Source organism: Silurus meridionalis, chromosome 18, assembly GCF_014805685.1.
Source record: "Silurus meridionalis isolate SWU-2019-XX chromosome 18, ASM1480568v1, whole genome shotgun sequence".
Classification (NCBI taxonomy): domain Eukaryota; kingdom Metazoa; phylum Chordata; class Actinopteri; order Siluriformes; family Siluridae; genus Silurus; species Silurus meridionalis.
In genome coordinates, this window is record NC_060901.1 from 18,004,445 (window position 1) to 18,015,888 (window position 11,444).

An 11,444-nucleotide genomic window follows, 5' to 3' on the forward strand; every position below is an offset into this window, starting at 1 on the left:
TGAAGCAGATAAACAGCCCCAGACCATCACACTACCACCACCATATTTTACTGTTGGTATGATTTTTTTTTTCATAAATGCGGTGTTACTTTTACGCTTTAGCCCAGTAATGGGAAAGTTCAACTTTTGTCTTGTCAGTCCACAGAGCATTTTCCCCAAAGTCTTGGGGATCATCAAGATGTTTTCTGGCAAAACTGACAAGAGACTTTATGTTATTTCGCTCAGCAGCTGTTTTCGTCTTGGAACTCTGCCATGCAGACCATTTTTGCCAGGTCTCTTTTTATGGTCGAGTCATGAACACTGATTTTAACTGAAGCAAGCGAGGCCTGCAATTCCTTGGATGTTGTTGTGGGGTCTTTTGTGACCTCTTGGATGAGTTGTCGCTGTGCTCTTGGGTAATTTTGTTCTATGTTTTTGCTATTTGTGAATAATGGCTCTCACTGTGGTTCGCTGGAGTCACAAAGCTTTAGAAAGGGCGTTATAACCTTTTTCAGACTGATAGATCTCAATTACTTTCTTTCTCTTTTGTTTCTGAATTTCTTTGGAACTCGGCATGATGTCTTGTAATCAGGCCTGGGTGTGACTGGAGAAATTGAACTCAGGTGTGATAAACCACAGTTTTAACAGGGGGGCAAACACTTTTTCACACAGGGCCATGTAGTTTTGGATTTAGTTTTCCCTCAATAATAAAAACCTTAATTTAACAACTGCATGTTGTGTTCACTTGTGTTCATCTTTTACTAATATTTAGTTAACGGTCCACGTCTACTTTCATTTTCAATCCCAAAATTCCCTCCTCCACCCCGAAACATCTGAAAATGAAAAATGCGAAAAACAAATTCGCAAACTTCTGTTTTACGTCAAATTTTTGAAAAACTCAAAAAAGCCATAAAGGTAAAAACGATTTTTAAAAAAAGGAAACAGGTGGATACACTATATATTTCTATATATCTTTAAACAAATGGACAATTTGTGCAATTTGACTGTTTACTAATAGTGAAAGCAGTGCAGCAGCGCTTTAGTCCTGCAGTCAGTCTGGATCGCTCAATAATCTGGATTCAATTTCAATCTCGGGTACGTTTTTACGCTAATACAGCCATCGTTCATCAAAACAAAACAAAAAAACTCTGCTTTGTAGCCAAGCCAAGCTGGTAAGTTTTGTTCAGAAACTTTTGTTCAGTGCAATAAAAAGCTTTAGTTTTGTTTTTCGGTGCTAATGGTAAGGCAGTTTTGTTCAAGATTTTTGCGCTAACAAACTACGACAAACGTCTCCACCCCAAAGCACCAGTGTCCACTCACTAACACATCTCAAACACGGGAATGGCTTAATGTTTTGAAATTAGTCTTAAATCTCTGAATCCTTTCTGATTAGCATGTTCACCTGTTATTTCCAGCATATAAAGATATAAAAAGACATATTAGGTCAAGGATATACACATTTCAACTGCTATAAAAATTTGAGGGATATAGTGAATGGAAGATGAGTTTTCTTGAATTAACCTGCAGATAAATGATTTGTTACTGGAAACATATATATGGAGAAAGATGTCTCCTTGAGGTTATACAGATTTCTCCTCAGATCCTCCTCAGATTTCTCCTCAGATTTCTCCTCAGATTCTCCTCAGATTTCTCCTCAGATTCTCCTCAGATTTCTCCTTAGATCCTCTTCAGATTTCTCCTCAGATTTCTCCTCAGATCCTCCTGAGATTTCTCCTCAGGCCATTTTGTGCGGTTGGAGTTCGTACTTCGTCCTGTCGTCGTCGTGTGAGATGCCCGTGATGGACAACCGCGAGTTGATTTTATGCCACAGGAGCACGGCAACGATTACGGCAGCCAGCTGTCAGATATAAGAGAGATATAAACCAGTTAGCATGCGTGCGATTATTTACATTTATTACATTGTTCTTTGTTGGGGTTTTTACCCCCTCGGTGCTCTCACCATAATAGTAGCCAAGGTAAAGACGATTCCAAACAGGATCCTCAAGGCGTTCTTTACATGCTTTATTAAGAACTGGCCACAATGCTGAGGAAGACAACTTGTAAATTTATATATATATATATATATATATATATATTTTTTTTTTACGAACCTGCAAAGGCACCTTTAATCTCTTACCGCCTTATAAACGTAGCGCATCGGACTCTGATCGGTCACCGCTTCAGCGCCAGTTTTTTTTTTCACCTGCAAGAAAGCAGAAACATACACTATGAGGACAAACGTTTGTTGACATCTGAGCATTTTCTGAACATCTCTTTCCACATTTAGTCCCCATTTCCTGTTATAGAAAGCTGGGAAGACATCTAGATTTTGTGGAGATTTGCTCTCACTCAGCTACATGAGTGTGATGTACTGATGTAGGTGAGGTGAGGCGGCCTTCTAATTCATCCCAGAGGTGTTCAATAGTTCTGGAGCAATTGAGGCCAGAGCTCTATAGAAGGCCACTCAAGATCCATATCCTCATTGAGTTGGTTTTGTGCAAAGAAAAAAAATTCATGCAACCACATCCTGTAATGGCGTCCTATACAATCGAGTGCCTCCGGCTTTGAGGTAGCAGTTTGAGGAGGAACCATGTATGTCACGTCCCAATATTTTTTGTCTAAACAGTGTAGGTTCATCAACTGCAAACACAATTAGAATGTTTTCTTGACAATAATAATAATCAAGCACTTCATAAGTTCTTTGAAAAGCGATAGTCTTTAATAGTCGATGGGAACATTCTATTTATAAAGACACCATTTCAAATCTGTAGTGTATTTATTTTTATTTAAAATAAAATAGCTATACTTAGACAACATAATTGAATAATAATCATATAATATTGGGGTGATGCCGGCTAGTGGAAAATTCGAAGAATTATTCGAATACCAATCTAACAGTCGAATTATGAAACGAGGATCATACCATTTTGGTTATATGGGGGTGCTCAATGTCTGATTTCACAAAAAAAGAAATCGCTAATGGTGTAATTAAAAATGTGAAAAGAAAGAAGCCAATTTTTACATATTGTAATAATAATTCAATAATATGTTAATAAATATTTTTAACGTGTGTGAATAAATAAAAAATAAAGCATCTTAGCGGCATTTTTTTTCTATATCTTTCTTCTATATCGTTCTGTACATCGTGGCTTTAAAATCATAGATTCTTATCCAACTAAATAATACTAATAGTTCGACATTCCTTAAAAAAATAAAATAAAATACAATTATTGTAATAATGTACTGTATGTCTTTTATATACCATTCCTTATTATATAATTTAATTGCAAACACTGACGGAAAAAAAAATAATATATAAAAATATAATAAGTAAAATATGTAGCCAAACTTTAATTCAATGACTCAATTAAATTATATGATTTATGTTACAGTTTTGCAGCTAAAATAACTGAATACTTTTTATTAATTATTTTTTGTATTAAATGAATTCAATCTTTTCTATGTATTTTATAGAATACAATGTTCTATGATAAATGTATGAATATATATAAATATAGCTTTAAGATTCTATTAATTAGCAGACTATGACCAAGAAATATGACGTACAAATAAATCGGCCCTAAATTCCACCTATACATGTACAGAAATTAGCAGTCTATATAAAACGCCATTCCAGGTTCATGTTAATGGTAATACGTGAAATCGTACCTCACTGCTTCTATAGTTTTGTACGTTGCCGCTGACTTTCGTGCATCTGGCATCTTTTTCCGGGTAGTCTGGAGGACAGTCGCATGAAGAAGGTATATGATTTCTCCAGTCAGTGTAATAGAGCAGACCACAGCATTCGGCCTGTTAGCAACAAGGGTAAGGATTGAATACTTGTTTGTTAAACAGATTTAATCCAGGAAAATCTATTCTGTTTGATCGTATGCTATCATAAGAATGACTAGGGTGAAAATACTGAGAGACGGCGAAACACTCATTGATTTAGCCAATCATGTGGCAGAATGTGTGCGACTAATAGAACCATGTAGAAAAAGGTCAGAAGCTTCAGGTGATCAATCGACTCAACCATTAGAATGTGGAAAAACCTGGTAGGGATCAACCCAAACACAAAAGTCTGGACAGATTGGTGGGGGGAAAAAACTATATTAAATAAATTAAATTAATTAATTAAATTAAATAATAAATAAATACCTGGTCCCTATGGGTTAATTAAAATGTAAAAAAAAATAATTATTTAATAAAATTAAATAAGTAAACAATTTTTTAAAAGAGATTTTTATAAATTATTTTTATTATGTTATATACTTTATATATATATATATATATATATATATATATATATATATATATATATATATATATATATATATATATATATATATAGTTTTTTTTTATATAATTTTTTATCATATTATTTATTATTTTATTTATAATTTTTTTACATTTTATTTTAAATCAATAAAAAATCAACTGGTTTTGTGGGTGGAAGGAACTTGTTGATAAAAAACGTGAGGAGAACCTCGTGATGGTTCTGAGCTGACAGGTACCTCAAATAATCACTCTTTATAACCGTGGTGAGCAGAAAAACATCCCATTTGAGGTGGATGAGCAACATAAGAAGATCAAGGAGATCACTCCAGGTTCCAATCCAGTCGACCGAGAACTTGGGAAGACTGGAAAATCATAAATCAGTCATATATTCTGTTGCAAAATGCAGAATTTGGAGTCAACAAAATATGGCGTCATGGAGTCTTTTTCTGTTGCAGACCTTCTGCCCAGAGTTTTGATGTGTTGCGTTTATGCTCCCCAAGTGGCCACTTGAGTTACTGAGGACTTCCTGATGCTCTTAGTTTTTGTTTTTCATCACCATTGCTTATAATTTTTAGAAATGAAACAGTCTCCAAGAATACACAGCTCTACCTCTGCCATGTTAATCTATAATCAATGTGACTCTTAGGACACTTTTCGCCTAATACAATATATATTTTAGCCGATTTCAACATTACCTCCTGTTGTAGTTTGTTAAGCTCCCGATGGAAAACCTCGTCTGTATTATAAAGCGAGGTCATGTTTCCAAAACTTTCTTCAATTCTCTTCTCCACCTGATTAAACAACAGCGATAAAACATGGTCAAGAAAGAAAACACTCAAAGACACCACGGCTCTCGTCGTAATGCCGTAAACATGAAAGATTTGTACTAGGAGCATACCTGCGGCTGAGCTATTATAGCTATGATCGTCAGCGCCAGGAGAGCGACGAATTCGATAATCATGAAAATACTGTACTGTGGAGAGAAGGGGGGGGAGGGGGTGTCACATGATTATCCCATGATTTGACACATTTAGCTTTGTGCAAAGCATTTTGGGAGGTTTGCTTGAAACTCGTTGCTAATTATAAGATAACAAAAGTGTGTTGACCATTTCTGAAACAATGCGAATGCTTATAAAGTCTTATTTCTCACCTCTTTTCACCTTCAGCTTTTCTCCCTATCCTTCTCTTTTTCTCTTTGTTGAGTTAAACATGCTCCTGTGGTACCAGTTACTAGCGATCTTGGATGCGCAAGAGCAAAGCATCTGAAAATCTCCGCAGGTTATGTAAGTCCGATCTTCCCATCATTAATCTACAGCCTAAAGATCCAAAGTTACAGGACTGTAATTCTTCAGTTTTCACGGTTTTCCCATGGCCTTAAAATGTTTAAATAAAAGTCTAATTTAAATTTTACGCATTAAAAAGTCTCAATATTGCTGTTCTGGGCCTTCAAGAATTTTAAATAGGTCTTAATTTTCCGATGTCCACGTAACGCTGCCTCTAACGCTAATTAAAAAAATATAATTTGTTGTTTTCGACTACAAATTAGACCAACATGCAACAGCCAATCAGCTTTTTGTTATTCAAACGAATCTCTCTCTCAGATTGTACCGCAGACGAAAAACGGAATTTTATTTTATTGGCTAATAACTTCATCTCTCTTTATCTCTTGTTAAAGTGCGAAACAGATAAAACTGTATTCAATTGAATTTATTTGTTGCAAAAACAAGGTGCTAAACTGTGTTGAATGAATAAGTGTAAATACATTTAAACACATACAACATTAATAATAAGCATTGTGTAGCTTTATCATGCATTTGAGTGATTCTAATGCATTATAATGAATGGACATTCGGTATTGAGGATGAGGATGAGGACGGGTTCCTTTTTGTTCCTTCCAAGGTTTCTTCCTCATACCATTTCAGGAAGCTCATTGTTTGTCATTTTACTCATTATTGTCAGATATTGTTCATATCATTTGATAGGCTTCTATAATTGCTAGTTCTTTGGCAAAAAATGTTAAATTCTTCCTCCACCTCAACACCGAACGTCCATTCATTAGAATGAATTAGCATCGTTCAGTAGCATGAGAGCAAAAAAGTTAGGCTAAATCTGCACCCTTCTATTTGAAGCTACACAGCATTATTTATTAACAGTGTACTTTTTTTTGTGTCTTTATAGTCTTTTTTTGGTAAGGATCCTTTCATATACATCCATTCATGTCGCAAGACAATATGGCACCTTGTTTATGTAGCGCACTTAACCCAGCCATTATGGATGCACAAGCCAGTGCACTCGTAGTGCCGGTCCCAAGCCCGGGTAAATAGGGAGGGTTGCGTTAGGAAGGGCATCCAGCGTAAAACATGTGCCAAATCAAATATGCGGGTCACAAATGAGAATTTCATACCGGATCGGTTGAGGCCCGGGTTAACAACGACCGCCACAGGTATCATTAGCCGACAGGGTACCGGTGGAAATTGGGCTACTGTTGGCCGAAGAAGGAGAAGGAGAGGAGGAAGACGTCTACAGAGACGGCAGGGAAAGGAGCAGTATAGGAGAGTGGAGGTTAGGGTTGGTACTTTAAATGTTGGTACTATGACGGGTAAAGGGAGAGAGAGATAGCTGATATGATGGAGAGGAGAAAGGTAGATATGTTGTGTGTTCAGGAGACCAAGTGGAAAGGGAGTAAGGCCAGGAACATTGGATGTGGGTTTAAACTGTTTTATTATGGTGTGGATGGAAAGAGAAATAGTGTAGGGGTGATTCTGAAGGAAGAGTACAGTAAGAGTGTAGTGGAGGTGAAGAGAGTTTCTGATAGGGTGATGATCGTGAAGGTGGAAGTTGAAGGATGATGATAAATGTCATCAGTGCCTATGCTCCACAAGTTGGCTGTGAGATGGAGGAGAAGGAAAGATTCTGGAGTGAATTAGATGAAGTGGTAGATGGTGTACCTAGGAAAGAACGATTGGTGATTGGGGCAGACTTTAATGGTCATGTAGGTGAAGGGAACAGAGGTGATGAGGAGGTGATGGGTAGGTATGGTTTTAAGGAGAGGAATGTGGAAGGGCAGATGGTGGTAGATTTTGCTAAAAGGATGGAAATGGCAGTGGTGAACACTTATTTTAAGAAGAAGGAGGATCATAGGGTGACGATAAGAGTGGGGGAAGGTGCACACAGGTGGACTATGTGCTATGCAGGAGATGCAACCTGAAGGAGATTGGAGACTGTAAGGTGTTGGCAGGGGACAGTGTAGCTAGACAGCATCGGATGGTGGTCTGTAGGATGGTTGTGGAGGCGAAGAAGAAGAGAAGAAGAGTGAGGACTGAAAGAAGAATAAGATGGTGGAAACTGAAGGAGGAAGAGTGTAGTGTGAGGTTCAGGGAAGAGGTCAGACAGAGGCTCGGTGGTGGTGAAGAGGTGTTGGATGATTGGGCAACTACTGCAGGAGTGATGAGGAGGCAGCTAGAAAAGTACTTGGTGTGACATCTGGAAATAGAAAGCAAGACAAGGAGACATGGTGGTGGAATGAGGAAGTGCAGGAGAGCATAAGGAGAAAGAGGTTGGCAAAACAGAAGTGGGATAGACAGAGTGATGAGAAAAGTAGGCAGGAGTACAAGGAGATGCGGCAGCAGGTAAGAGGGATGTGGCGAAAGCCAAGGAAAAGGCATATGAGGAGCTGTATGAGAGGTTGGACACTAAGGAAGGAGAAAAGGATTTATACCGATTGGCCAGGCAGAGGGACCGAGCTGGAAGGATGTACTGCAAGTTAGAGCAGTAAAGGATGGAGAGGGAAATGTGTTGACTAGTGAGGAGAGTGTGTTGAGAAGGTGGAGGGAGTATTTTGAGCAGCTGATGAATGAGGAAAATCAGAGAGAGAGAAGGTTGGATGATGTGGAGTTGGTAAAGCAGGATGTAGATAGGATTAGTAAGGAGGAAGTGAGAGCAGCGATTAAAAGGATGAAGAGTGGAAAGTCGGTTGGACCAGATGACATACCGGTAGAAGCGTGGAGATGTTTAGGAGAGATGGCAGTGGAGTTTTTACCCAGATTGTTTAACAGGATTTTGGAAGGTGAGAAGATGCCTGAGGAATGGAGAAGAAGTGTGCTGGTACCGATCTTTAAGCATAAGGGAGATGTGCAGACCTGCAGTAACTACAGGGGAATTAAGTTGATCAGTCACACCATGAAGTTATGGGAAAGAGTAGTGGAAGCCAGGCTCAGAGAAGAGGTGACCATCTGTGAGCAACAGTATGGTTTTATGCCACAGATGCCTTATTTGCTTTGAGGATGTTGATGGAGAAGTATAGAGAAGGACAGAAGGAATTGCATTGTGTATTTGTGGATTTAGAGAAAGCTTATGACAAAGTACCAAGAGAGGAGTTGTGGTATTGTATGAGGAAGTCAGGTGTGTCAGAGAAGTACGTGAGGGTGGTGCAGGACATGTACGAGGACAGTGTGACGGCAGTGAAGTGTGCAGTAGGTACGGCAGACTGGTTCAGGGTGAAGGTTGACTGCATCAAGGATCGGCCCTGAGCCCTTTCCTGTTTGCAGTGGTGATGGACAGGTTGACGGACGAGGTCAGACAGGAGTCTCCTGGACTATGATGTTTGCGGATGATATTGTGATTTGTGGTGAGAGTAGGGAGCAGGTTGAGAAGAGCCTGGAGAGCTGGAGATATGCGCTGGAGAGAAGGGGAATGAAAGTCAGTAGGAGTAAGACAGAGTACATGTGTGAGAGGGAAGGGATGAGAGGGAGGGCAGTGGAGTGGTGCGGTTGCAGGGAGAAGAGTTGGAGAAGGTGGAGGAGTTCAGGTACCTGGGGTCAACAGTGCAAAGTAATGGAGAGTGTGTTAGAGAAGTAAAGAAAAGAGTGCAGGCAGGGTGGAGTGGGTGGAGAAGAGTGACAGGAGTGATTTGTGATAGTAGGGTATCTGCAAGAATGAAAGGGAAAGTTTATAGGACTGTGGTGAGACCTGCAATGTTGTATGGATTAAAGACAGTGGCATTGAGTAAGAGGCAGGAGGCAGAGCTGGAGGTAGCAGAGCTGAAGATGTTAAAGTTTTCGTTGGGAGTGACGAGGATGGACAAGATTAGAAATTAGTTTATTAGAGGGACAGCGCATGTAGGATGTTTTGGTGACAAGGTGAGGGAGGCGAGATTGAGATGGTTTGGACATGTGCCGAGGAGGGACCTAAATTATATTAACCAAAGAATGCTGAGGATGGAGCCACCAGGTAGGAGGAAAAGAGGAAGGCCAAGGAGGAGGTTCATGGATGTGGTGAGGGAAGACATGCAGGTAGTTGGTGTGAAAGAGGCAGATGTAGAGGACAGGGTGGTATGGAGACGGATGATCCGCTGTGGCGACCCCTAATGGGAGCAGCCGAAAGAAGTAGAAGAAGAAGTTTATGTAGCGCACTTGAGTGCTAGCGATGGGTTTCAGGCAAATCTCCCAAAAGCACATCAGGTGTAATTCCATCTACTGGTTTATAATATTGAGCTAATATGTTACAGCTCACTCAGGGAGTTGTGCTATGGATGTGGAAAAAGGTTTTATTTTGACAGCAGATTTTGTAGCATTCTTTACTTAGCAAGTCAATTTTTTCAAGGTCAAAAATAGTTTATGAGGTAATTTCTTTATACAGGTTTTTTTTTATAATTGTTTATACAGGGTTTCTCCAAGACTTTTTAAGACCTTTTTAATACCTTTCAGAATAAAATGAAGTATCGGTAAACTTGCATTTCCCCATAGCTGAAAAATTCACACTTTTTTTGCTAACAAACAAAAAATTCTCTGTGGGAGCATTTCAATGAGTGTTAGAAGAAGTGTTACATAGACATCAAAAAATTTAGACCTGTTTAAAATTGTTAAAACCTAGAACAGTGGTTATCATAAGGTCAGCGATGCCCAATAATGTAGAGTCCAAAAAATATGGATCGAGTGCAAATATTTCTACAAACATATCTGAGAAATTTCTGACTGATTTGTTTATATAGTCACAGGAAGTCTAAAACCTGTGTACTCGTTAATGTGGAAATGAACTCCTGATGTATTCTTCATTTCGGAGAAAGTAACCTGGAGAATTTAACAATTCCTTGCTAAATGCTCGTATTGCTTGACTCATCTTCATAAAGGATGCCTACGGAGATCGTTTTTTGGAAGGAATATCAACATCTAACTCATTTATTTTTATGTTTTTAATTTACTATTAACAACTGAAACAAATACTTTGCTAATCTAATAGACTATATAAAAGTATTGGCACCATTTCATGTACTTTTGAGCAATGCATTCGACCACACATATACTGTGTGCAAAAAAGTACAGAAAAAAACCTTGACTTACCAAAAGCAGAGCCAAGATATGCTCGTGGTATGCTCCATACACTCCCAGGATGGAGATCAGGATGGTAGCCAATCCAAACCCAATGCTGAAGAGCACACTCTGAGTCCCATCCTGAAATAAAGGTGTGTTTTTTTGGTGTGTTTTTTTTTATATTTGGTTCCATGTTATCAAGAACATTTTTAGAGGTTTTAAGGGTATAAAAAGGCGAAACACTGATTTCTATCATTGGCACAAAAGATATACTTTAAAGTGTGCAGTTAAGGTATTCTTGGTCTTACTTGCCAGTAATAACCACTAATCAGTGGTTCGATCTTGAAAGTGCTTGCCACGATCCCGACCAGAAGCAAAACCAGCCCGAGGAACTGAGGAATGGAAAAAGTAATGGTTTTAAAAACAATCCCAACCATCACATAAAAAAATAATTGAAACTTTAACATACATTGACTTTCTTACCCCGAGCAGAAGGTTCAGGACGATGCATAGTCTCCTCATGAAAGCACTTCCTTTAGCCATTGTGTCAGAGAAGAAAAAAAGGGGCGCTTGGGTTCCTGCTTCTCTTATGATAAATAAGCAGAGGTCCCACGAGTGTTTTTAATGCGGTCCTTGGCAGAGGCTGCGTTGTTTCAGTGTTGTTTAAAGATACCTCATCGTAATGTTTTGGTTATGCTGGTGGAAAATGACCAAATTTGGAATCCACTGAGCCTCCAGTCGACTGTCAAGCAAAGCCCTGGGACATTCTTGCTCTCTGCGAGAAATATGTGCTTCAATTGGACTTGCTTTGCTACCATGAACTCTGTTACATAACAGAATCATAGGAGGTGGAGCTAAAATTTTGGCTGCTTCTTCTTT

At 38.8% G+C, this 11,444-nt stretch overlaps 1 protein-coding gene across 3 annotated transcripts; it reads right to left on the reverse strand.

Moving 5' to 3' along the window:
- Window positions 1–673: 673 nt before the first annotated feature.
- On the reverse strand, window positions 674–11,444 carry LOC124401592 (CD63 antigen-like). Of its 3 annotated transcripts, none has more exons than XM_046873997.1 (9): window positions 11,049–11,432; window positions 10,874–10,957; window positions 10,596–10,706; window positions 5,156–5,230; window positions 4,953–5,048; window positions 3,649–3,789; window positions 2,117–2,182; window positions 1,940–2,023; window positions 674–1,837 (listed from the first exon to the last, which is right to left on the reverse strand). In XM_046873997.1, exons 1-9 carry the CDS (start codon window positions 11,106–11,108, stop codon window positions 1,715–1,717), a joined length of 840 nt encoding a protein of 279 aa, XP_046729953.1. In that variant the 5' UTR covers window positions 11,109–11,432; the 3' UTR covers window positions 674–1,714. The 3 variants fall into 3 exon arrangements, 2 of the variants coding, with proteins under 2 accessions (XP_046729953.1, XP_046729954.1); XR_006928590.1 differs by having other exon boundaries at window positions 1,818–1,837; window positions 2,091–2,182; window positions 11,049–11,444; XM_046873998.1 differs by lacking the exon at window positions 674–1,837 and having other exon boundaries at window positions 2,103–2,182; window positions 11,049–11,443.

Excerpts from the sequence above, each read along its gene's own strand:
- LOC124401592 (XM_046873997.1), bottom strand. The coding sequence starts at position 11,108 with ATGGCTAAAGGAAGTGCTTTCATGAGGAGACTATGCATCGTCCTGAAC. Across the intron at positions 10,958-11,048 it reads TCCTGAACCTTCTGCTCGGG|TTCCTCGGGCTGGTTTTGCT; the intron begins GTAAGAAAGTCA and ends TCCATTCCTCAG. Across the intron at positions 2,024-2,116 it reads TGCGCTACGTTTATAAGGCG|CATTGTGGCCAGTTCTTAAT; the intron begins GTAAGAGATTAA and ends TGTCTTCCTCAG.